General features: G+C 40.9%; 1 protein-coding gene across 6 annotated transcripts; it reads right to left on the reverse strand.

Annotated features, from left to right (window-relative positions):
* Positions 1-131: 131 nt before the first annotated feature.
* On the reverse strand, positions 132-25,617 carry LOC137102373 (rho-associated protein kinase 2-like). Of its 6 annotated transcripts, none has more exons than XR_010911225.1 (34): positions 25,198-25,616; positions 20,393-20,474; positions 19,636-19,736; positions 19,071-19,208; positions 17,923-18,183; positions 17,136-17,280; positions 16,827-16,965; positions 15,266-15,357; positions 12,921-13,080; positions 11,801-11,897; positions 11,611-11,690; positions 11,105-11,153; positions 10,868-11,003; positions 10,666-10,757; positions 10,221-10,467; positions 9,313-9,419; positions 9,037-9,196; positions 8,705-8,865; positions 8,413-8,597; positions 8,144-8,213; positions 7,815-7,918; positions 7,283-7,469; positions 6,916-7,009; positions 6,575-6,669; positions 6,161-6,349; positions 5,141-5,309; positions 4,692-4,904; positions 4,202-4,269; positions 3,992-4,080; positions 3,334-3,412; positions 2,967-3,234; positions 2,584-2,863; positions 1,696-1,786; positions 132-668 (listed from the first exon to the last, which is right to left on the reverse strand). XR_010911225.1 is itself a non-coding variant. In XM_067481825.1 (34 exons), the coding sequence occupies exons 1-33, from the start codon at positions 25,291-25,293 to the stop codon at positions 1,441-1,443; spliced, it is 4,518 nt and encodes a 1,505-aa protein (XP_067337926.1). In that variant the 5' UTR covers positions 25,294-25,617; the 3' UTR covers positions 132-668; positions 1,416-1,440. The 6 variants fall into 6 exon arrangements, 5 of the variants coding, with proteins under 5 accessions (XP_067337926.1, XP_067337929.1, XP_067337928.1 ...); XM_067481825.1 differs by lacking the exon at positions 1,696-1,786 and adding an exon at positions 1,416-1,525 and having other exon boundaries at positions 25,198-25,617; XM_067481828.1 differs by lacking the exons at positions 1,696-1,786; positions 4,692-4,904 and adding an exon at positions 1,416-1,525.
* Positions 25,618-26,199: the final 582 nt, after the last annotated feature.

Here is a 26,199-nt window from a genome sequence, read left to right on the forward strand (position 1 = left end):
ATATGCTTAACTGTGTATCTTCCTGATTTCACACAAATAATAGTTACAGTACACTTTTACAATACAGTGCTAACTGTTGCACCACCATACACAGCACTTTAAAAATGACATATGGACACAAATCCTACAGAACATGAATTATTCATTTTAAGGGTAACAGAATTTATTTGAATTTGTTGTTTCACATTATTCCATTACATGTTGTAACAGCTCTACTTTACGTGAATGTTCAAGGAAATCAAGAGTCAACAATGTACTGAATGTCAACAATGTTTTATACATTTGCAGTACAAGCAAAGACTGTAAATAATGTGCTTCAGAGTTATATCCATAAAAATAAATCAATTATATACTATGAGTTATACTACACTGTTGCAATACACAGACAGACTTCTTCATTGTATATACAAAAGTTCACACACATGCTTCACAAATATAAATCCACGTGAATCACTACATGTGAGGATCAGGGTTATAAAACAAGGCAGTTTTAATCAACAAGAACTAAGCTGAGTTTCTTTTCCTTTGGATAATGTCCATGAGTTGTGTTTTATTTCTTTTTTTCACCATCTAGTCCAATGAAAGAATAACACATGTAGACACTTCATCCAGGCTGTGGTCATTAATCTCAAAGATGAAAATACACATCTTTGATCAGCCAGGGTTAACTGTGAAAAAAAAGAAGAGAGAGAGAAAGAAAGAAAGAAAGAAAGAGAGAAAAAGAGATTGATGTGAAAAACTGGGATGCTACCAACAGAATGGCAGGACTTCAAAAGGCATGCCCACACATAATCCACACATATTAAACGAGGAAGCTATCCGGTAGCCACAGAATGCACAAGTAAAATGGGATTAAATTCAGACAGATATGGAAGTATTTTTGGTCTGCATGTTTACACGAGACAGGACAAGATATTACATTAAAAATCTGACAATTTGCTTATTTTAAGAGAAAATAGATCTCAAATATCTATGCATCCACTTGTTGAGATTAAAACAGATACAACATGTAAATCAGGGAGCCACGAAGGTGCTGGTAGCCAGATTTTCTATGGACAGAACCAACTAGATTATTTCTACTCTTTACACTAAGATAACCAACTGCTGGTTGTAGCTTCATGGTTACTAAAACCTAACCATCATCAAGAAGGCAAATAAACTAATCACTAAACATTCATATTTTACTTTACAATCCCCCCTCTTAAAAATGACTCCCAAATCTGTCTGTTTTTAAGCATGTACAGTGAGCAAGTTTCCAAAAGCTACACCTGTAACATTGATAAAGGTCTTTTAAAAGGATAAAGGATTTTTACACCACTGCAAAATTAAAATTCACACAAAAACATGCTTCTGGCTATTTTAAGGCTTCCAGAAATCTGCAAGCAAACACACGACTCATGCAGAGGTCCAGTTACCCTCTTTCCCCCCTTTTCCCTCTCCTCAGAAGAACATATCATCATCATCATCATCAATAGCGACATCATCCAACGACCAACTCCAGTCTTTCAGGCCAAGCTCAAGCAATCTGAAAAGCAAGTACGAGTTTCACTGAGGGGCCAAAAGTCTTTACCACGCTCAGCAGGGGGCATTACAGAGCTGTGAGCGGCGCGTGTCTAAATGCTCCTGGAAAGCTATAAGAGGCACAGCAGCACAGAATTGTGGCGGGGGACAGACAAACCAAGCTCTGTTACTTACAGTCTCCCAGCATGAGAGACATTAGGATGGTGGGGTCAGAGGTGAAGAGGTCAGGGGTCAGTGCAGGATGATACGGAGCATGGGGCCAGTGCTGAGGGATGAAAGCCAGTTAGGTTGTGGCACAGGGGTCAAACTTTGACAACATAGTGTCTTAGTCAGTCACAGAAAACAAGACCGATACAGTTAGTGTAGGTGTAGGGTGATTTCCATCTCATTTAGGAGATGCTGTGCAGGCTGCATACAGGACTAAGCATAAGCAAATGATCTAGAACTTCCCCAAAGCAAGACATCTTGTCCTATGGGACGGAGACTCATCAACAGACAAAACAAAATTAGTAATACCTAAAACTGTCTTCTGAAAAATACAGACTTTTTTGTAAGATCAATTCAGCTGTAAAGAGTTTCAGCTTTACTGTACCCGTGACCCTGAAGGGCACATGTCTGTTGTAAAAGGGAACATATCTACGGTTTACAGGGTACAAGCTCTTCTGTGACAGAGGGAAACAAAGGAATAAAAACTACTGATAAGCAGAGTCAAACATAATAAAAAATGAAGTGGAACAATGCCCATAATAAATGAAAACATGCTTCCAAGCATGATTTATAAAGAACATATACAGTGTTACATTATTTTGGTTTATTTGGGAACATATATTCAGTATGCAGGCACCTCTTGTATTGATATTGATTTTGCATTGTTGCCAGTGCTTCTCATTTAATATGGGGATGTATTTTTGTTGTTTAATCACAAATAAGCCTTATGTATTAGCAATACCGTACAGAGTGTGACAAACATTTTGTAATCCTTCGTAACAGTCAAACTGTAAAAACTGTTCAGGTGAAACTTATATATATTTTCTGTATTTGCGTTTTTTTTACCATCCTTACCTGGTCTTCCCTGATGACTGCTGCTGTCGGGTGGACTGGATCTTAATGGCTCCACGATGGGAAGCCATTTGAGGTGAACTCCTGGGTGATGGTCGCGGCGAGATCCGCGGAGAGGAAAGCAACGCTGCTTCAGGGGGGCTGCTGTGTCCTGCAGGTGGTGAACTCATCGTTGGGTTTTTCTTCGGGATGCGTTTGAGAAGGTGACTGACCCAACGCTGCTGCTCCTCCGGAGAGTTGGTCAGCAGAAGCAGCTCTTTGGCAGTGGACATATCATAGTTCACTGTACAAGAAAAGCAATTAAAAGGAGTCATCCAAAAAAGCTTGATTAACTTCAACCTTTTATTGTAGTAAAAACCAGACTTCTCTCTAAATGGTCTACTGACCCTTGCAAGGCACAATAACTTCCTCCATTCTGTCCAGGTGGTCTTTGTGGTACTTAGTGTGGCAGCAGCGGCACTCGAGGGCCGGAGGGGGCTTGAAGACATTCCACAGGGGCCGAGTGCAGACCTCACAGCTCGAGGGGAAGTGATAGAGCGTGAGAATGAACTCGTGGCCCTTGTGGCTGATGTAGGACGGGCGATCACTAAACGGCGTGGGCTCGACTACAACCTCTTGTTCACGTTTACTCTCGCCTTCATTGGCATACAGAATCTGGAGAGGGGAGGTGATGATGGGAAAGAAGTTTCATGGGAGTTGTTCAAACGGAGAGTCATTTAAAGAGGACAAATTGAAGAAGTTCCAGCTCATTACCTGGAATATCCTCTGAATTTCTCGGGCGTCTGCACGGTACACATCAGTTTGGGTGACGGGTCTGACATGAAACAGCTTACTGTAAAGAGAGAGATATGGAAGAGTTCGGTTCAGACCCGGGACAATTGTAGAGAGGGAGTTAAAGTAGTGGACCATAAATATTATATTTTAAATGATGTTGGCAGTAATGTGTGAAAGTCTTTCAAAACTTCCAATCAAATTTCTTCCTGATTTTAGTTAAGTCTACTTGAAAGACTCTTGTACTTTATGCTTTTTCAGTCAGTCTTACAGAAATAACTGTATACAGTATTGTCATGTCACTCCGCCGAGGTCACAACATCTTAAAAGCATCTTATTGGAAAAGAACTGAACACCTGTTGAGCTTCCCACCCTATGCACACACAGTATGTATATGCTGATTTCCATCCCTTATCTTGCATTAAACATATCAAAACTTTCACCGTTTAGCTCATAGCATGTGCTTAAGAACAGCCTCAGAGACCTGCTGGAAAGGCTGTAGACTCATAGTCATGTTATGCTGTAAAAGACTTCATGCTATAGTTGTAAAAAACTCCCCTATTTAATACATAAATTATAATATAATTACTATCATGTGACTTTACTGCACTTTAGTAAAACCTTGCTTTTAGTAACTCACTCAATTTCCAGGGTCATGAAAGGGTTGGCCTGCTCTCGGTCCAGTTCACTGTTATAAAACAGGATCTTTTTACTGCTCACCACTACGTACTGTAAAGGAAGAGTTCAACAAAAGGAAAAACTCGTCAGAGCAGGAAATGACGCAAGAGCAATTGGCAATTACCAAAGAAAACAAATCTGTAGATACGACAAATGAAGGTGGAAACGTTACTTTTTTGTCCCAGCCAAACCGCTTTGTGTTCTTGGTGGGAAGTGAAATCCAGCCCTCCAATCTGGAGTCTAGTTAGCAGAGAAAAATAGGGAGACGGGAAAAGGTTAACAAAGAGAGGAAAATCGCTTTAAATATGTAAAGTACTTAAAAAAAACACCTTTCCTGGTGGTGACACTTGTCCCTACAACCAAAATGATTTCAATTCACCTGCGCGCGCGCACACACACACACACACACACGCGTTTGATAAAGATAAACCAACTTTTATTTTTAGTGGTGTTTTTAGTGCAATAAATTTTAACAAAGCAGGGCAGAATTGAGAAGTTAGTGTTGCTGAGAATTAAAAAAGGATTAAAGTACAGCGAGACAAAGTCAATGGATTAGTCAGCTGCAACTTTGCACAGTTGAACAAAGTTAAAAACCACTGTTTGGTCAACTGCAGATTTAATTTCCACACCCGTCGTAAGTTTGAACCACCATGCAGGATCACCTGCAGATTCAGTGTCAGTGGGCTGTTCGTAGGTGAGGGCCAAAGGACGGTGGCCCTGCTCCACCTGTCCGTCACACTCTTCATCCTCAGAGTCAGAGTCAAAGAGAGGACGAGCCGAGTGAAGGTTAGGCCGGGTGTCGACGCAGACAGATTTGTGTGTGCGCTGGTAGGTGAATGACATTGATTCCGAGGTGCGTGAGTGAGTAATGCGCACTGTGACCAACCCAGGGAGGGAGAAATCAAAGTGAAATAAGGGGGAAAGAGGAAGGAGGTCATAAACAATAGTTCTGGAAGTCAGAGAGGCAGTGAAAACAAAGGAAACAGGAAATTTAGGAAGAGTGAGGTAGAAAGAGGACTGCAGGTAGTGAATGCAGGAACACTTTGTCTTATGGAACTGATGGGGTTTGTGCCAAATCAGCGCGACAATGAGTGTGAGGTTAGGTGACTACCTGGATAGCCGTCACTTATGTCCAAGTCATTGCCACTGCTGATGCTGGTGGAGTCAAGAGAGTGAACGCTGAGGGTGGTGAGCTGGGAACGAAGCTGCTCAATGTCGCTGTCTTTGCTGTCCAGCGCCATCTGAAGCTCCTGACGCACCTGGTTCTCTTCTGCTATCACCTGTAAAACACACAGGAACAAGTTATTTACTGCGATTCGTCATTTGTTTTTACTATTTAAAGTTATGATAAGAGAGTGAACATTTAGTTTCGTTATCTTAATCAATTACTATCCCAAATAATCTCAGATAGCAATAACAGTGACTGGACGAACCCTAAACTGTGCCGTTTTTTTTTACTGCTCTGTACTTGCTTCTCGGGTGTTTATGTCAGATAAGATTAGAGAACTTTATTAATCCCAGTGTGCATTTCAGTTATCAAGTTTTCGAGTTTACATATAATAAAATAAAGTAAACACAATAAATACATAAAAGATACAGTACATAGTATCAACAGCGACGACATTCACCTTTCAACAACACGTAGTCACAGGACTGTGTTGCCAAGAACAGTGAATTTAACCATTATTCGTTTACAATTATAGATGATTTAAGCTTTAAAGAAGTTTTAAGGCAATTATAAAACCTGAGAGAGAGTCATGTTCAATCATGCTCATTCAGTTTCTTGAGCTGCTTTTTGTGTTGTACAATAGATTTAATTCAGCTTGGCAATGATCAAAGACAAAGACTTTTTGTTGGACATGCTGCATGTTGTTCCAAAGATAAAGTGCGTATTTTTGGCCTCCGTGGTCAACGAGGAGGAATTTTTCCTCAACGCTCTCGAAAAGGAGATTTCTGACTTGCTGCTCATGACGGGCAGCATTTCTGCAACTTGCGACACAATCATGGATTTTAATTACTGGTAAAAATTCTGCTTTCTCAAGTATCTCACAGAAACACCTGTCTTCTTCTTAATGTTTCTTTATATATTCACAATGTGCCATTTGTTGTGTGGCAGTGTGGGCGTACTGACCGCCTGCATCTCCATCAGCTCTTTCTGGTATTTGAAGATGGTGCTGTTGAGTTTCTCCTTCTCTGCTCTGAGCTCCAGCTGCAGCTTCCTGTTCTCCTTCTCCTTCCTGTGCACCTCAGTGTCGATGGTTCGGTGACCTCCCCGCACCGTCTCCCTCCTGTTCATCACCTCAGCCAGCTTGTTGACGGCCTGAGAGAAAAAAAAACAAAAAACATTTTTAAATACGTGGGGAAGTCTGGACACAATCAATGCACACAACTCTATTATTTTGCCCAGAGTTCAACAAAAGCCTGTAGCTGAAAATTATTCTTAACTACAAATGATGTGATATAACAGCCATCTGTAAATAAAAACTATGAAAGTGTTAAAAATATTCCAGGCTTTCCAGACCTGTGTAGGCGCCCAGACACATACCTGAATTTTCAGTGTTCTTTCATTCTGCAGATGCTTTTCAAAGGACAGTTTGAGTGAGTTCAACTGCTTCTCCTCCTCCTTGGCTTTATGAAGCTCTGTATAAACAGCAGAGATGAATAGATGAATTAATCTTTTTTTTTTTTTTTTTTTTAGAGATAATCCATAACTTCTAATACAATTTTCTGCCATTTCCACAGGCACTCAATTCCCAGACGAAGATGTTAATGGACACGATTCGTGACGTTTTTACAGCCTTCTGCCCATAAATCATCTGGACAGCTTTTTACAATATTATCTACTATTGGCTAGAAATCTGCTCTCGATCCTGCTCTTTGACTCACGTTGCTGCATTTCCTTCAGCTGGTTGTTCAGCTCTTCTTTCTCACTGGCAAGGTTTGCTACGTCCACCGTCAGAGTGCGATTGGACTCTTCCAGCTGTGACAGGGTGACAGAATATAAGTGAGCCGTGTCCAAATGTATGCAACGCTTTTAAAAAAATGAATGGCAGCATTCATATTAAGAGGTCAGGCAACACATTGTGCGTCTCCCTGTTTAAAATACACGATAACATTTTGTTGGAAGTCATAACACATTTGCTATGAGGAAGTCAAATCTTAAAACAAACATGAGCCAACGTGTTCTTCTACTGGAATTTTAAAGACGTACACCCCCGTCTGCAAATAGCCTTGACCCTGACTCTGATCTCACCGAGCTGATGGTGGCCTCCTTCTCGCTGAGCTCCTGTTTGTGTCTCGCCATCATGTCTTTGATTTCCAGCTCCTTCATGATTTTCTCCTTCTCCAGATTAGAGTACTGCTCCTCGGCGATGGAGCGGGCCAGCTGCTCGGAGTCCGCCTTTGTCAAGCTGTCTTCCAGCTGGGCCGCCAGCGATTCCCTGCAGAGGGAAGGAAACAAGGAATCGTTATTATCCTCGTTGAGGATTAAAATCGTTGCACAACAAACATTATTGTTTGCTAGTTTGTGAGCTGTGCATGGTCACTGACATTCAACTCTCAGTACACGATGATTTCATATCCATTTCTTATCAATATTATGTTGTTCGTGTAACAAGGAGATATTTTACATGAGCTAATAATCCTGTCTTTACACCTCTCTACTTTTTGTTTTCTGTCTTTCTTTCTTTTAAATGTCCATACTGATGAGATACTCTACTGTTAATTTTTAGGGTTTTTTAAAAAATGGAAATGTTGGTTGTCACAGAACAGTAGGCCACAATTACCTCTCGTCTTGATATTCTGCCAGCTGTTGCTGAGACTCCTGGTAAAGCTTATTTTTCTCATCACACTCGTCCTTCAGCTCACGGATCTGTGTCTTGTACAGAGTCTGGGGTGAAGACAGCAGGAGATTTAATTAATTTCTTATCACAGATTGGTTAGTTTGCAAAATTTACACAATGGGTACATTTGAGGAGTTAGGGCTGCAAAGTAAAATGCACTAGTTAGGAATAAAATTTGAAATTCAGTGGCTCTATTAAAACCTTGGCTTTGCCACTTCTGTTTGCAGAAAGGCTGGAGAAAATCTTTTTAAAAGATTATTGGTTATAATCACCGTGAAATATTGCTCTGCCTCCAATTGGTCCTTCATTTCCTTCAGATGGCCATCAGCCACCTGCGCCTCCCTGGAACAGCACCAAAAATCTGTCAATCATTCCCCTCGGCCAACTGACCAAGCACAGCCAAACAACTTTCCTCAAATCAAATACGATGAATCAGATTCTCCACAATAATGTGCCAACAATATTACAGCATTAACAAATGCTACTGTGTGTGTGTGTGTGTGTGTGTGTGTGTGTGTGTGTGTGTGTGTGTGTGTTTGACCTGCGAAGCTCCTGGTTCTGTTTCTCTAGGTTCTGCTTCATGTCCAGCAGGTGGTTGAGCTCCTGCTTGAGCTGTTTCTCTGAGGAGCGGAGCACAGACATCTGCTGGTTCTGCATCTTGAGATCATTCTGGCTCAGATTCCGCTTCTGGGTTTCCTGCTCCAGGCGCAGGATGAGGTTCTCTATCTGCAAAAACACACACAGGCTTATTTTATAAAGATGGCACAGAAAACCTGCTGCATTTACAGCAAGTGCTGAATGTGAGGTACTTTAATTTATGCAGATAGACACACCTCCTCTGAAAGCTTATCTTTTTGTGCCTGCAGCTCCTCCAGCTTGTGCTGTGCCTGCTTGTAGTCACAGTCCAGCATGGAGTGATTCTTTTCGACCTGTAGGAGTTTACTCTCCAACTGCAGCTTCAAGCTTCGCTCCTCCTGTAGGGTACACTCCATCTCTACAACAACAAATCATCAGGAGGATAATCTATACTCATGCTCCAGCCTCCCTAAGACTTTATGATTTGTAATACTTGTCTTTATTTTTATTATTTCAATATCTGCCGCAGGTAAAACACAGCTCTGGCTTTTATTCGACCTGCAGTGGCGTTTTTTTCGATCTCGCTCACCTTTTAAGGCCTCAGATTTGGCCTCCTCGATGGACTGGTAGATTTTGTGCTTATCAGCGAGCTTGGCCCTAGTGGCCTTGTGTTCTGCCTCCTCCTGCTCCAGGCTCTGCTGGAGTGACTTCAGTTTGAAGGTCAAGTCAATCTCTTGGTTGCTCTTTTCCTACAAAGTCAAAGGGGGATATTAGTTTTCAATTGGTTAGAACCAGAGGAAAATATAAATTACAGGCTTTTCTTTAAATTCACACTGGAAATCAGCAACTGGAAATAACAACCAACCTTCTCAAGGTCACTGAGCTTCACTTGTAGCTGCTTCTTTTCAGACTGGATGGTGGACAGCGTCGATTTAACCTCTTTCAACTCCTCTTCCAGAACAGAAACCTGTCCTGATGTGGGGGAATAAGGATAAGGAGAACACAGTAAGAGCAAAACAATTATAACAAGAAATGAGGAGGATGTGTAAGATTTGTCATGGTGCACACTGCAAAAATCCAGAAATGCATGACAAAAAACTTGATGTCAGTGAAGACTAATGGAAATGTTCCCAAACTATTTTGGTCCAAACAGAAATGATCTTAGGTGAGACATTACACAATACTCCTCCACACTTTTCTGCCTCAAATGTATGAAAAACACCATACTTATGGTTATTTTCTCTTTATGCTTACTAACTCCACCCACATGGAAATAAAGAGGCTTCACAGCAAACAAGTAACACTGTTGTTTCGATACGTCCCCTCTGACCTCAGGGACTGGCTCCTCTGGACGGAATGAGCACGTTCAAGTTTCCAAACAGTGTCTCACAAGAGGTGCTGGCTCTGATCTGTTTTGGGCTTTTATAGCCTTTTGCTTCACTCTCAGCTTTTCAACAGATGTTTTCATCTATGATCACAATTTTCCCAAGTACGGCGCCAAAAAACGATTCACAGTCTAATACCCTGCAAAAGGTCCAGCACAAGTTGTGTAATGCCGCTTTCCTGCTACTGAAGAGATGTTGACTGCAGGAGTTTCGAGCAAACCCAGGTTTATTATGTGCATTTATAGCAAGAATGGTTTTTCATTGGTCAATTTTAATGTTGCTGACTTTAATTGACAATTCAACTCAAATGCCTCGCTGGTTGCTTAAGTTGTAATAAGGGTTAGGGTTACCCTTTAATGTAAAGGTGTAGTACACAATCACGTCTCACCCTGTAGGTCAGTAATAGTTTCTGTCCCGAGGTTTCGGTCTCTTCTCTCCTCGTCCAGCTCGGCCTGCAGCCCCATCACCTGCTTTTCCAGTTCCATCTTGGTGTTTTCCAGCTGGCTGCATTTTTCTTGCAGGTCCCTGAGGCTGACCTCCAGGTTCTGAACCTGTTTCTGTAAGTCCGCTTGACTCTTTTTCAACCTCTCTGCCTCTTCTTGCTCAGCCTTAATCAGAGTGTTGGCCTCCTCGAGCTATGGATAAGAAAGAGATGAGATAAAACTTGTTCCCTGAAGGCAAAATGCATGGTCAATGCAGCAGCAAAATGAAAGAGGGATAAGTTGAAGGATAATTAGATGAGCAATCAGTTGCTTTCTTGAGTATGGATTAGCACAAGAGAAGAAAGACAGAGCAATGTAAAGATGTTTTAAAAGGGAAAAAGCTCCCCTCACTTGTTTCTGCAGCTGGATGTTCTTCTCATTGGAGATATGGGAATTCTGGTTCTTCTTCCTCAGATCTTCCAGCTGATCCCTCAGGTTGTTCACTGAAAAGTAAACACAGAGGAAGTTGGGAAACATTTCAAAAGGCCTTTTCAGCTTATTCAGGAAGTTTCCTAATACTAAAGTAGGATTTTCTTCCCCTTCAGGAGCTCACGTTCATTCTCCAAGCTGCGTTTTCTGTCAGTCTCTATCTCCACTTTACGCAGATTCTCTGTACTCTGGTGCTGCAGCAGCGCTCGCTCCCTCTCCAGCTGCCTCAGTGAGGCTTCGACTCTCTGTCTGCTATTCATCTAATCAAAAAAGAAATCGCAAATGGGTTGATCACAATGGACTCAGACCTACTTTTTCACATCAGACATATGCATCTATCCATTCTGCCATTAATGCTTACCTCGTTGTCTAATTCTTTGACCAGCTTGTCTAAACGGTTAGTTGCATTTCTGAGCACAAAAAGAGAGTTTTATCATCCATATCATCCATTTCTAAATTTTACTTTTCCATAAATTGTATATTAAACACAACTAATAGATTATTTTTATTGTTGTTAAATATATTATTAACGTTCACCAGACAAAAGAGACAAATCCATTGGAAATGATTTCATTTCCTTTATTTTAAAATTTTGAATCTTCTAAGTGATGGATTTTTATACTAGTGCTTCAAAATGCAGTAATATGCTACACAAATCTTAAATCTTGATTAAAAAATGTATAATTATGTATCAAGACAAACAAACCTTTGTTTAATTTATTGTGTGACTGTCTTTATAATCAAAGTCAATAAATGTTCTCATTTAGACAGAAAATTGTAACATATCAGAAGCTGTATTTGCATTAAAAAATAAAAACAATAAAGGTGTGTGTGTGTGTTTGTGTGTCTTATTTGTTGTCATCATACTTGCACTTGTGTTCCAGATCATCTTTGGCTTGCATCTCATGGTCCAGCTGCTCCTCCAGACGATTAATCTTTTCTTGCAGCTTTCAGATGTCAGACAAACATAAAAATCAAATAATATCTAATGCTTATTTTATGCAATTTGTGTGTTCTCCTTTACAGAATTTTAGGACAACATGTGCAAAATACCAACCTCTTTCTTACTCTCTGAGCAATGCTCCTTTTTTTCAGAGTTTTCCTTGCAGTTTTCTAAATTCTCCACTGAGCACTTGTTATTTCCCTTTAGAAGCCTAAGAGAGAGAGGAGGACAGGGGTGAGTCACGAATGTTTACCCAAGGTAATTTTCCAGCCCCAACAACATCCAATCCTATCCACAGGTCCGCAGTTCTAAAAGCAAGTACACCAGGTGAGAACTGAGCATCTATCCAAGCATGTATTACATTAACACGACGCACCAAACCTGGAAACATGCACTGTGAAAAAAGCAATAAAGGCTGAAGATCTATAAAGGTCCTTCTAAAATCTGGATGGCTTCACCATGGAGAAGTCATCCCACCCACAGTGTCTGCTGCCAACTCTTAACATCATAATGGTAAACTTGCAATAGTGGGCAGTGTTGGGAATCGTTCTTCATAATGACCAAAAAAAACCCAAAGCAATTTTCCAATAATACTAAGACCAAGGTTTAACCTTCAGCATACATCTGCACATATGCCTAAACACAGTTTCAGAATGTGTAGAGCACATCCCCAAATTAATGTTTAAAGATGCAGGTGTATCTAAAATTACATGAAGGTTGTACCAAAACAAAGATTTGCCTGTATTCAGAAGCACAAATGCAGCAGAAATTAGGCACAAATTCAGCCTATTTGGTCCAACACCTGAATATTTACACATGCGAGGAATTCTAATCACTTACCGACTAAAATTCTTAAAATGTTTAGGATTTTAAATCTAAACACACAGGTACCATTTCTCATACTGCTTGAAACAAGGATAAACAAATCTAGACTTCTTCATAAGCACATAGGTAAGTTAAATGGACTGTCAGCACAAGGCAGCAGTGTGGAGCTCAAACAGGCACTCAGGGTCTGACTGGTTTAAGACTGTATTAAAAGGATCTTTCTTTTATTTTAAACACATATCTGTCCAAAAGCCAGTTTCCAAATTCTAAAATCCACATAAAAATCCCATTAGCAGTGGGAAAAGTACATTAGGTTAAAGAATAAGAAACAGACTTATAAACACAAATCCAGATAATACACAGAACCACAAAAACACAGATGAACAGTGTGTCAGAATTTAACACTTACTGGTCCTCTTTGAAGTAAGTGAAGCCGACAAATGGTAACTGGTAGCCAACAAAGGCTTTGGGTGGAGAAAAGGTCTCAACATCTCCTTTATCAAGCTCTATGTTGTCAAAGTTACTGGTGTCAATGTCACTGCTCAACTCTGGCACAACTGGGGCCACAGCTGGAAAACAGGAAAACACAGAGATGACTGAGATTACTGTGACAGAGATCAGAAGTACTTCAACATGCTACTAGTATTATATCTGTTTCAGAGTAAACTCTATGCCATCTTTAGCAGTGCTTATAGCAGGAGTGAAGTTTTTGCAGGTTGGCGTGAAGCGGACACCACTCCTTTTTCCCGTACAGTGCCCACTTTGTGTCCCACACACAGTGCCTTTCACAAAACGAAGCCTAAACATGCCAGGAGAGAACGCTCCTTCTGCTCTTTTCTCACAGGAGCAGGCGCACTTTAAAACTCTGCACAACAGGCAGACAAATATGTGTCAAAGGGCCAATCAGATAAAAGTAAGCTAGTCCTTTGGCCTTTAAATAGTTCCTAATTAAGAAAAAAAAAGCTGTTCTTCAGACCAGTGAATTTCTGGCTCTGAGCAAAGAGCTCATTACTGTTGGGTTAAGACACAGCCCTCAGTGTGACTTAAAGATGGTGGCGAGATCAGGCACAGCAATGAAACAAATGACGGGGAAATAAAAAAAGACGACGCAGAAAAAAAAAAAAAAAAAAAAAAAAAAACGCCAAAATGTGGTGAGACAGAAAGAGACATGGGCTGCTCCATGGAGGCCTTTGTGGCATGAATTCCCAGAATGCTCTCTGATAGCGGGTGGGTAATGACAGGCACCCATGGCCACAGTGAGAGCGGGAGAGCGGGAGCAACTCTCCAAACTGGGGCGCCCCTCTCATTAGACCAGTCCACATAGGCCACACAGCCTGCCCCGCCCGCTGCTACGGGGGGCACAGCTTCCCGTTACCATCCATTCATCTGTATGTCCGTCCAGATTTTTGGCTCTGATGTGTCCCACTGCTTCATACACTTGACAGAAGGACAACATGGAGAATCTTTGATAGAGCCAAATACAAAAGTGCAAAAAAATAACCCCCCAGAGTCATGGCCACGCACAGCAGGGAATCATGTAATTCCTGAAGAGTCACGGAGCAGCTCTGCACGACACCAGCATGGGAGCAGGGTCCTGTTTAAGGTGCGTGTTTGAGTGTGTGTGAGACAGGACATGCATGTGCAAACATGAAGAGAAGTGAGCAGCACAGCAGTGGCACAGTAGTGGTTTCATGTTCCAGACTGCCAGGCTCTGATCAAGCGTCCTGTCTGTTGGCTTAATCAGACCCAGGTGAAGCAAAGAGATGGGGGGGGGGGGGGTCAAAGAGAAAGAGCCTGCACGTAATTATACACAGACACAGAGGTCTTGTTCATATTCCTGGCATATCCTGTTTCCGTATTTCCTTCTTTCTTTTTTCCTTTTGCCTACCTAAATGACGTCTAATTTAGTAAGCTGACCTGCAGTAATTAAATGTTACGTTTAAAGACTGTTTCTGTGTGTAAATACTGACACGCGTTGATGATTTGTGCAAAATTTTGAATATTCAATACTGCCATAGAATCATAATTGTAGACTCAACAGCCATTATTATGTAACGAGTCAGGATATTATTCTGAGGTATGTAAATAGCCAGTAATAGACCATGCAGGCCAAAGCTAATGACTAAAATATCGTTAAATGAGGCTTAATACACTATTGCAACATGCATTTCTCTTTCTCTCTCTCTCTCATTTATCTCTACAAGGTTTTAAACAAGGAGATTTTTATCTGACCTGCTTCTTGACACCCTTTCAGTTTTCTCAGTGCATGTATTGCTAGTATGGGCGATGCAGCACTAGTATTAAATTCCATGCAAAGCCCTTACATTTTCTTATAGTGAAGTGTCTGGATTGAATGTCCCCATCAGAAGATCTAAAGGTAATGTTCTCTGCTATATACAGTGAAACCTGTGAAATACATATGCACTTAATTATCCTAAAGGTTTCATGCATCTCCACAGCATCCAGTCAAATAATTTAAGATATGAGCAAGGAGCATAAGGACAGCATGTGTTCCATTTATGCAGGCTTAATGGCTCAGGAGATGGAAATAAACTTTGAACTATGCCTGAAATGAAACAGCTCTGCAGAGTATTAGGATATAGAAAAATAATACTGTATGTAGAACATTGGCACAAAAGGTGAAAAAAGCCACACATTAGCACAGATAGAAAAAGAGGGAATCTGCACCTGCACTGTGGTGATTTAGAAACAACAATAACATCATATCAATAACATGCATATGCACACACTTACTCTCTCGGATGTTGTCAAATGTCCACTGGTCATTCTTGAAGAAGGGGTGGCATTTTATCTCATCCACTCCGGTGCGGCCTAGACGAACCTTCCTGCACACAGCAACGGGACCAAGACTGTGAGCAGAGCCTGCTTGGCCCAAACACAAAACACACCCTGCTCCGCCCTCCACCCACCATCTTCACCAAGATGTCATCCCAAACACACAGCCTAGCGGAGTGGCCACTCAGCTCGGACCACAATGACCAGCATGGAGAGCCGTGTGACCACTGGAGGACACCAGAAATGCTAGATAACCCCTTCTGACAAGTCAGAACTGAGATAATACACATCCAGGAGGAGAGAGAGAGTAAAGGCAGTAGGTTCACAGTACAACTTCAACAACCCTAAAAAACTACTACTAGAGCTACTGTTATGTTCCCTGCCACTTCTCTCTCTAAAACTGTACACACATTCCTTCTCTCTCTCTCGCCTTGTTCCCCTTTCCTCCCTCCTTCATTGCTGGGTACAAGGCTAGAGGGGTGCGGCAGTTAGGCTTGCCACGTGTGGGACATTCCAGACCCAGCCAAGAGAAAGAAAGGGCAGGGGCGGAGAGGAAGAAAGGTTTTAAACCCCCTGCATAAAAAAATTACTCAGTGCCGTAAAAGGAGAGAAAAAAAGAAAGTTACAGCAGAAGGATAGAGAAATGGCAAGTGGCACCAAACAAGTTAGAAGAAGAAAATGCCTAAAATAAAGAAAAAGGAAAGATGCACAGACATCTAAAAAAATAAGAGGATGGCAGTGGTAAGAGGAGTGATTCAGCATGACAGGCCAACAGTGACAGAGCGCTTGGGTTAAGCGCTTAATGCAGTCAATGGTCACAAAATATGTACGTTTGTGGTTGGAGAGCCGTACACACACACACACACACACACACACACACACACACACACACACACACGTGAGATTCTGTCTGTCTGTGGCGAGAGAAATGTCAGTGAGAAGGTAAATAACCGAGTGAGCATAAATGAAAGGCTGCTCTGTTGTGAAGCAGAAAGAGTCTGTGTTTGGTCCTCCTGGGGGCGGGGTTACTAAGGTAAACAGGAAGTGGTCTGCTTCAAGGGAATAGACACCTAACCAAGAATGTGATACACACACAAGAATTCATGTAACTTTTACATTTAATCGATACAAATATACAATTTAGATAGATATGTATATGTATTTTTTGCCAACAAGTCAGATGAAAAGATCAACGCGAACAATGAACTGACTATACTGCATATTATCACTGCAGCAAAAACTTGATGGAAATTATCTGACCTTGCCATAAAGCTCCATTGTTGTACATTAACTATTAAAAGCTATTTATTGCGCCGCAATGCTGCACTGAGTGTTGTTTTCACTCACTTTTATGAATCCTGTGTGATACAGTTTATTTTGAAGTAATATCACAATAAAAACTTCTCACATCAAATGTGTGACATTTATTTAGTGCATAGTCATACTGTTAGTAGTATAGTATAGTCCACACAAGGCAACCTGAAGTTGTGAAATACTCCTCCTAGGCCATTGTACTAACCTGTCAGTAAGAAAGGCACAGATGAGGTCTTTGGCATCCTGAGACATCTCTACATCATCTGGGAAGATGAGGGAGTTCTTGTGGTTCATGATCTTTCCATAGGTCCCCACCAAAGACTCGGCATAGAAGGGAGTTTCCCCTTTGAGAAGGACAAGACATTTCACAGTGTTGATTACAGGTAAAATGTGTTAAATTCAACTATCTGTATCTGTTGCGGATAATTAAATTGTGATATTTGTACTGTAACCTCCAAGAACGAATTCTGCACACTTTATTAGCTCCAACATATATGGTCTGTAAAAAACTCACCAACTAGCAACTCATAGATAAATACTCCTACGGACCACCAGTCACACTCCCGGCCGTAGTAACCTTCACCACCCTGAGACTGCAGCACCTCTGGGGAGATGTAGTCTGGTGTGCCTACAGCTGTGTCGCAGCGCACCATGCCTGTCTGCAACCAGACAAATACATAAGATATATTAGAGAGGAAAAGAAGAAAAAAAAAAAACGGGATAAAGAGGAAATAATAAAGAGGCCATATTTTCTACATTTCCTATATCTCAAAGATGATTAAAATCGCAATTTAAGCAACAAACAAAGAAAAAAAAACCATTGTGACACATCTGTTTTTGTATATAAAAAAAATAAAAAAACATCACGTGCCACGCTTACTCTGCTGGTAGGTTTTCAGAGGCCCTATGTGCGTGTGTGAATCCACTTGTGAACCAGCTATTTTGGAATTGCTGTGGTAAAAACAAAAGGTGGAAAAACACTTCCTGACCCACAGCAGAGGCGGGACGTCTGCTGCGCTCTAGATTGGTTGTTTAGCACAACAACCTTATTGGGCCTTGCAAAACAACCTGATGCAACTGTGCTGCACTGGGCTTCACTTCACAATCTAGACACATGGTGGTGCACAAGGGCCCAGAAAACGAGAGATGCTGCAATTCAGTAGCAGTGTCAGTGATTCAGGAGATGCATTCTACTCAAAGACCAACTTAGTCTAACGTGAACGGTTCTTAAGTCTTTCAAAACACAACGATCTAGGCTCAAGCCTTTTGAAAACAATAATACAACCATAAATGTAACCCACTGTGTCCATCCTCATGCATGTGCCAAAGTCTGCCAGCTTGAGGTGTCCCTGTTGGTCCAGCAGCATGTTGTCAGGTTTAACGTCGCGGTGGATGAAGCCCATGGAGTGGATAGCGTCCAGCGCCAGCACTACTTCAGCAGTGTAGAAACAAGCCCATTTTTCTGGTATGTCATAGTTCATGGTGAGTGTAACCAAGTCACCTCCTGCCATGAACTCCATCACCATATAGAGGTGCCGGTCGTCTTGGAAAGCACAGCACAGCTGGGAGACAGAAAACAAAGTCGCTTAATACAATTCAAAGCCCTACCCAAAAGTCAATATTGTTATAAAGATGTGACAACTAGGCGTGTGCGTCTGTGTGTGTACAGTATGTATGTGTTATCTCTGCATGATCTATGTTCGTCAGAGAACAACAGAAAACCCCATTCATAAAATACTTCCAATCTGGTGCCAAAATTATGACATCAAGTTACAGTCACTATAGCTGGGAAAAAAAATTATGTTACAGTAGGTCAACACATTTTTGCATAGCTTTGATTTTTCTGGTTGTCTCTCTCTTTATATACTGGATATACTCCTGAGACCCAGCCTACTCATTTATCTCCTCTGTTGTGGACATTAGTTTTTGACATATATCTTTTGACTCATTTTAGCTACCCTGCTCAGTAAAGGACATCCTGGCCTTTCTAATGATATCTCATGTGTTTGCGTGGGATGAGGAGAACTTTGTTTTCATGCTGAGACAAAATGGACAAAAGTTTCATGTTTAAATTGTTTTTTATTAGAACAATATCTTATCCTATTCTCTGTTGTATATTCCTTTGTCTAAATGTGTATCCACCTGGACTTTGCTACCATCTGCAATAACCTGGTTACATGTTAACCTGCACGTTGCTGTACTGGTACTTACAGAATAACAAAAAGGTTTGACCCATCTGATTCAAAGCGTCAATACTGATTCTCACTTTATTCTGTTTACCAATTCTCTATATTTTTTTATTGTTATATTTGAGTTCCCAACGGGCATTTAGCAAGGCACGGGGGTGGGGGGGGGTGGGGGTGGGGGTAATAGAAACATGCTCCAGTTCTTTCACTGGACCACGTGTTGTGAAGTTTTTTAAAGAATAAAACCTGTATATTTTTCACACCTGGACAATCCAGGGGCTGTTAGAAAAGGCCATGATGTGCCTCTCCTCCCAGAAGAAGGCAGAGTCCGACCTTTTGATCATTTCGAACTTGCTGAGCTTCTTCATGGCATAAACTTTCTGAGAGGCCTTGTGACGGACCTGTGGCAGAGAGGACACATTGTGTTAAAAACAGTGATAACTCCCCAAGGACATGATCAGCCACAGACAGGCAGATAGAAGCAGAGTGGGGAATCCATAATTTTTGTACACACCAACAAAAAGACATGCTCACACAAGATTTCAACCACAAACACTTAACACCCCCTAGCCATCCACACCCCCACACCAGACTTCACACTCCTCTCCTACGCACTGAACCTGCCCAGGCTTGTTTCTGCCATGATACACTCTGCAGACACTAGATTTAAGCTCTCACCAGGAAAAGAGAAAGACATGTAGAAAAACTGCAAGTTTGTGAGGAATTCCAGCAATGCTTTTGTTTTTTATTCACTACTGCAAAGATACAATAAAAAGCATCAGGGATCAATCACACACTTCTTTGCAGACAGAGAGAGAAACATCTCACCAGCTGCACTTCTCCATAGGCTCCCCTCCCGATCAGCTTAACCTTTTCAAAGTCCTCGAGCTTCACCTGCAGCTCTCGCAGCTGATCCACCGCCTTTTCGTCTGCAAGACACACATGCACGTTACTATGGCAACACAAACATCAAGCTGCAATCATGTGGGATAGGGTCAGTTATTAACTGCTGGTTCACCGAGTTGTTGTAAGTACATATAGTGTGTGCAGGGCAGGAAACCTCCATAAGAATGCCACAGTGAAAGTTAAATCAGTGGTACAGCAGATTAATGTAATTTATTAAAACCAAAATACAGTATACAAGATTGGTTAGCCTGGTGAGTGAAATGAACTTCTTAAAAGGGCATGCTGCTGTGTGCAATTTCCTAACATTTCAGGGAAATCTAAGCCACAGGCTGACATGTGGAATTAATTAAAAACTGCATGTTTTACTAGTGGGGAAAAAAAAACTACTTTTAGTGACAACAGATGTTTATCCATATATTCCATATCTCTACTGTGACTTCTAAAATGTGGCCTGAAGAAAATTTTCTTTCAGACTTTGGACAGTCATGCTATTCATCGTGTATGCATTAAAGATCTATTGTACAAACTGTATGCTGTACTTTGTGCTCATCTTAGCTCCACATGACCAGAGTTATATGTTTGGTATTTATCCCAACCTTATCTGTGTTTTGCAAGCTAACCATGTGAATCTTGACCTTGTCCACATTCACACAATCATCGCAAACACTGTAGCCCTTACATCGGTTCAGAAATGCCTCTATGTTTTTATTTTTCCGGAGCACAGGATAGTTCAAATCATGAGCCAACGCATTCACGGAATCCTGAAAGACAGGAAAGACATATAAATACAAATAAAAGTCATACTTTGTAACATACAATATATTATGTTAAAAAACAAAGCCTTTCCACTCAAATTAACCACTGGGTTGGATTATTTTACTATTATTGCTTGGGTTTGTTTGTTTGTTTGAACAATTTGAGAATAATGAAAACATGATTGAGTTTCAAAGCTGAATTTAAGGGTTGCTTATGTAGAGAGAGAAGGACTCAAAGAATGAATACGTTTTATGATTCTCATTAATCTGTCAGGACAAGTGGTTTAAGCTGGGCAACCATGGCCTTTTCCAAGATGATAAAACATCACAGAACTGAATGAACAGGGGAAGTAAGAAAGGAAATAATAAAATTTTTCAGAGCAGTGTGTTCCTGAATGCATCACGACTGGTGGATACAATGAAGCAGCAAAGCAAAACAAAATGGGACAATGGATGGAAAGACAAAACAAGTCATGCAACAACAAAACCTAATCAAATGATAAGGTTACAGCCCCCTGCCTAAGCACACAGCCCATCAACCAGGCCCAACACCACCCACTTCAACCAAACAGATACATCCGGCTCTTCAGAGCAGCAGGGGCAGCATCAGACTAAAAGCTGGGTCCTCAGTAGTGTCATCAGGGCTTAAATCGGTGGTGTTGGGTTTCACGTAGAACCAAAATGTCTCTGCAATCCAAACGCAGTCCGGCAGGTGGAGGTGGGGGTGGGGTTAGGGTGTAGTTTGATGCTCTGTTCACCCAAGAACAGGGGTCATGTAGAGACATTCAGCGTCAAGGGGATTGAGCCATAGCAGTGTCTATCGGCGTGTTTGTTCGGGGACATGTGAGTGGGTGGGCAGCAGCTTGTGGAACAATTCTGCACCTTTAAATAGCAGCAGTGAGGAGAGATCCCCCCCACCCCACCCCCAGCCGCAGGCGAGTGGAAATAGACCCAAAGGCTCAGAAACTATTGTGGGACAAACAGCTTATGCGTCTGGATTCAGGCTGAGCGGTCGAGGATCTGATCATTTTACATTGTGTGTGTGTGTGTGTGTGTGTGTGTGTGTGTGTGTGTGTGTGTGTGTGTGTGTGTGTGTGTGTGTGTGTGTGTTTAAGCGCAGGGACATGAGATAGTGCTCTCAGGGTATTGCAGCAGAGAGGCAGCTGTGTTCAACTTTGGTAAACTCTGTCATATTAAAATCATATGCAAATAAGATCTATTTTTAAAAATTCAAATAAAGCATTTCAGTCTTTGGAATCCTTGGATGTGAAACTGGTTTTGAAATATCAACTTTGAGTTTGCACATCCTAAGGAAATATTCTGGAACATGTCCACTGAGCCAATTATTTCTTTCATATATTTTTCCATGATAATCTCTTTATTTTCATTTTCACATCAGTTAGGTATTGTCACTTCCTTAAAGACATTTTCTGTGTCATCCACAGCCGGTTCTGTCAGTCAGAAATCCATTAGAAATTTCAACTGGGTTTGGAAGCAGTGCATCAAATCTGAATCCAATACTGAAGCTACTGAACAAATCAGCACCTGCAGTCTCTACAATGTCCTGGATTTTCAGTTAATTGTCCTCTGCTATTAGAAATGGAAGATGATTTAAAATATTCAATAGGCGAATTGACTTATCTAATAAATCTGGGTATTTAAACAGAATGGGACCCAAACTGTAACCAGCTATTAAAACCCAAACAGCTTGTAACATAAGCACTTTAGTCTATAACAGTTTGATGAAATAAAGATATACTCAGATTTGCACACATACACACTAAACGGTTTTGTGTATTCATATGTCGCAACTTCTCCTTTCACACTATATTTATATTTATCAAAGTGCATAGTCAAAATGGGGGAAAGAAAACAATTTTTGATAAAACATTAACAATGGCTGAGTTCTAAAGGCAATTAGTGAAAAAAAACGGATCCACCTCTGGAATCTGCACAAATCAGAGCATGATCCTGGGGTTTAGGGTGGGTTGTGACAACAGCCTCCCACTTACTCCTTTGCAAGCTGATATTGCCCAAGAGCAAGTTCTCCACTGCACTGACACATGGCATTGGGCACTAACAATAATATAGACAGAAACACAACCTGTCTTCATGTGTAATCAATTCACTTATTTTATGTCACACATTTTGCCCTTTGATGTAAAGGGTCAAATGTGCAGCAAAGAATGATTTTGGTGGTATTGAGACGCAATGCTGTGGGGGTTGGGGGCTTCACAGGAGCAGGTCCAGTGAGGCAGTTTAGAATTTAGCGAATGATGAATGCAGCCAAACTTCGAGAGGTACTGAAGAAAACCTGCTCCAGAGTACACACAACCTGAGGCTGGGGCGATGGTTTACCTTTCATTATGACAGTGACCTGAAGCGTACAGCCAAGACCGGCTGGAGTGTCTTCAGGATAGGCCTCAGACTGTCCACGTGTGCAAAGCCTGTAGAGACTTGCCAAACAAGACTCAAAGTTTTTGAGGTTCTTCTACAAAATACTGAATAAATGGTCTTAATTCTCGATTGATTTCACTTTTTTATTTTTAACAATTACATTTAAGAAAATGTAATAACATTATTTCACGTCACTAGGGGTTGTTCTTGAGACTGATGAGCAAAAACTCTAATTTTATCAAGTTACTGTACAGAGTTTATTGTCTTTCCCCAAAATAAAATATAACTTTGCTTTTTAGTATTGGTGCTTGAATATTCTTAGTGGAGCTTGTTAGGTTTAAGGTTTCGACTTTTCCTGGAATTTCTTGTAGTGCTCAGCAATTGTCGTCAGGGATTTACTTGTAATTAAGACATGATGAGAGATGGAAAAAGGACAATCATTTGAACAAATTTATAGTTTGACGCAAAGTATTATATATTATGAGCTGCAAATGTTTTAAACTACTTAAATAATCTATAACTGATCCGCCAATCATCACAACAATCATCCCCATTTAATTTTTTTGTTTGTTTTATCAAGCGCAAACATTATTTGCTCATTCTAACTTCTAGAAAGTGACTATGTGCACCTTTATCATTTTCAAAATCAATTTAAATTGAACAATTTTAGATTGTGGATAACTTAAGTCACATCTCAAGATAAATCTCTGGATTTTATTCTGTTGGGATTTTATGTATGTTTTATGTAGTGAGTGTTTTTTTCTGTTGATGGCCAAGCCCACCGAAACAAATTCCGATCGACAATGTCGACATGGCAATAAAGTATTGAATCTCGAAGACATGAGCTAGTGCTCTCAGAACTTGCACTAAGAATTTTTTCACTATTGTGCGGAAGCTAAAAGAAAGATCAATTAAATTTAGGAGCAACAGATTATTTTATTATGAAGACAAATAATATTTTAATCCCTACAATTTATAGAAAACAATACAAAATCTCCCAAAATCCATTTCCTTCGTTCTATAGATTAAAACAATTCTACAAAAACTATTTTGTGTCCACACAACAAAATTACGGATAAACAGGAAACAGTGATGTTAGTTAGCAGTGGGGGTTATCTCCATCTCAATTCCAGGATGTGACTTCAGCTTCCCGTAGGATAGCTTTCTGCATTAGCCAGCTTGGTGGCCATTGTTACTCAAAAGTCCACTGCTGAGCTGCTCGGATCCAGATGATAAAACCCCAAATGCTCACTGGTGAAGCTTAGCTGCTAGCTTGATGAGGCTTAAATGGATTCATCTCATTTTGTTCTCCAATTATTTCACTATGTGACATATTATTACTCTAAAAAGCTTTAGTGTACACTGGACTTCACCTGTGACTCATCAGCAGTCAAAATAAACACATCGCCACCAACAGGAAGTACAGGAGACAAAAACATTGTTTGTGTATAGACCAACATATACACAAGGGCATATGTCCTCACATCAACTTATTTACCTCAACAGGGCACAGTAAAGCATGAATGGGCTCCAAAGTAGCACCATAATAACCATTAGGCCTGTTGGTGATCTCTTAATACTACACATGTATGAAGCAACTTAATAACTTAAATGCTTTTCCTCAACATTTCCTCATCTGGTTGCTGCATGTGCTAAGTAATAATGTGACTAAAAGCATCCGGCCTTTTTGCTTTCTCAAAAAGGTGTGAGGTTTATGGTTTTGAGGCTGGTGTCAGGCAACTCTGAATCCGCTCAAAGATGTTTATGTGTTGTCCGAACAGGGGCAGTAGCTTTATCAAAGTTCATATATACATTCTTAGGTCAGGTCAGAGAGAGGAAGTGTCAGGGGCCACACACAGATTCCACGTTATGACAAACACGGGGATGGAGTGTGGACAAAACGGTGAATGAATGAGCAGAATTTAGGACACTAATGACTGGTTGTTTTCTGTTTCTAAAGAGCCAAACGTCGGATTTTTATAGACAGGTCATATATTTCCATTGTAACTGTTGAACTAACACAGGAAAAGGTGCCCACACGTTGTGATTAGGTGGGGTTTCCTTCGGCTCCATCACCGAATAAAAGCCAAACTAATGACAAACGGAGGTTTGACAAAGACTAAATGAGGCTCACTGTGACACTTCTTGTTGTGCATTCCAGCTGTTTTTCTAAAAAATAAAAATAAAAAAAGTCTCTTCAGGTCACGTTTTATCATGACAGAGGAATTACTCACGAAACAACTATGTGTATGTTTGCAACACATTCCAACTCAGCCCGAGTTTTTGTACATACCTGTACCCGTACATTATACACCCGTAAGGCGAAACTCACCAGGAGTGTTTCCAAGTTTAGTGCCGACTGTGGATTCCTCACCAGGGACTCCAGCTTCTGTAGTCGGCTTTCGAGTCTGCTCTCCGCTCCCAGCATGATCCCAGCACAGTGTATCCAGGTCAAATGACATGAGACAAACCCAAAAACACCTGTAGGCCTGTTTTTAGTGGAGGACCGCGCACCCTGCTGCGGGGCTTCCCCTCCTCAGGTCAGCTCTTCTGTAAACTGCGGCTGGTAAGATTAATTATTCATCCGCTGCCAAAGTTCGCACCGTCTCCCCCTTTTCATCAATATCGGAACAGAAAGTGGAATCCGCTCAGGCCTTCTGGCGTCCAACGGAGGCGCACTCTGCTTTCAGGTGTGCTCCGTCTGCTTCAGGTAGCTACAACAAAACCTGATCTGACCGCAACGTGTGAAACCTGTGGCAAAGACACTGTTAAGTTGGCCCGAAACAAAGCAGTGCAACTTCCGGTTTCAGCCATCAAATTAAAACTGAGACCGAACGGTAGGCTACAGCGATCAAAACAAATATGTCAATAAAATAATACCAGTGCCTTCTGCAATGGTAGCAAATACAAATTTTAAAAAAAGCTAATTTAACAGATAAAAAGAAAACTTGATTTTGTTTTGTATAGCTACTGTTTCCAAGTTCACAAATAACTTATAGTTATGTTTTCCATTGTAAGAATGTTCTTTATTTGGGCTACTGTTTGTTTTATTTGCTTTCATAAATCTCTTATTTATGTGTCCCATAGGCTACTTTTTTTAAAACTATCCTTTCTATTTTATATGTAGTAAAACACATTTTGTTGTATATGGTATTGGACGCATGTGCTACATAAATTACGTTTTTCTTTCTCAGACACAAAGGTTTATTTTACAATAATATGGAGCAAAGTGTTTCACAAGTTTATTATTTTAAAGCCCACATCCGGTTTGGAGGTAGCTAACTTTAAGTAACTTGACAAAAATCAATTCCAGATATGTTCCATCTTTTCCTGT

The sequence above is a fragment of the Channa argus genome, chromosome 17, assembly GCF_033026475.1.
Source record: "Channa argus isolate prfri chromosome 17, Channa argus male v1.0, whole genome shotgun sequence".
Lineage (NCBI taxonomy): Eukaryota > Metazoa > Chordata > Actinopteri > Anabantiformes > Channidae > Channa > Channa argus.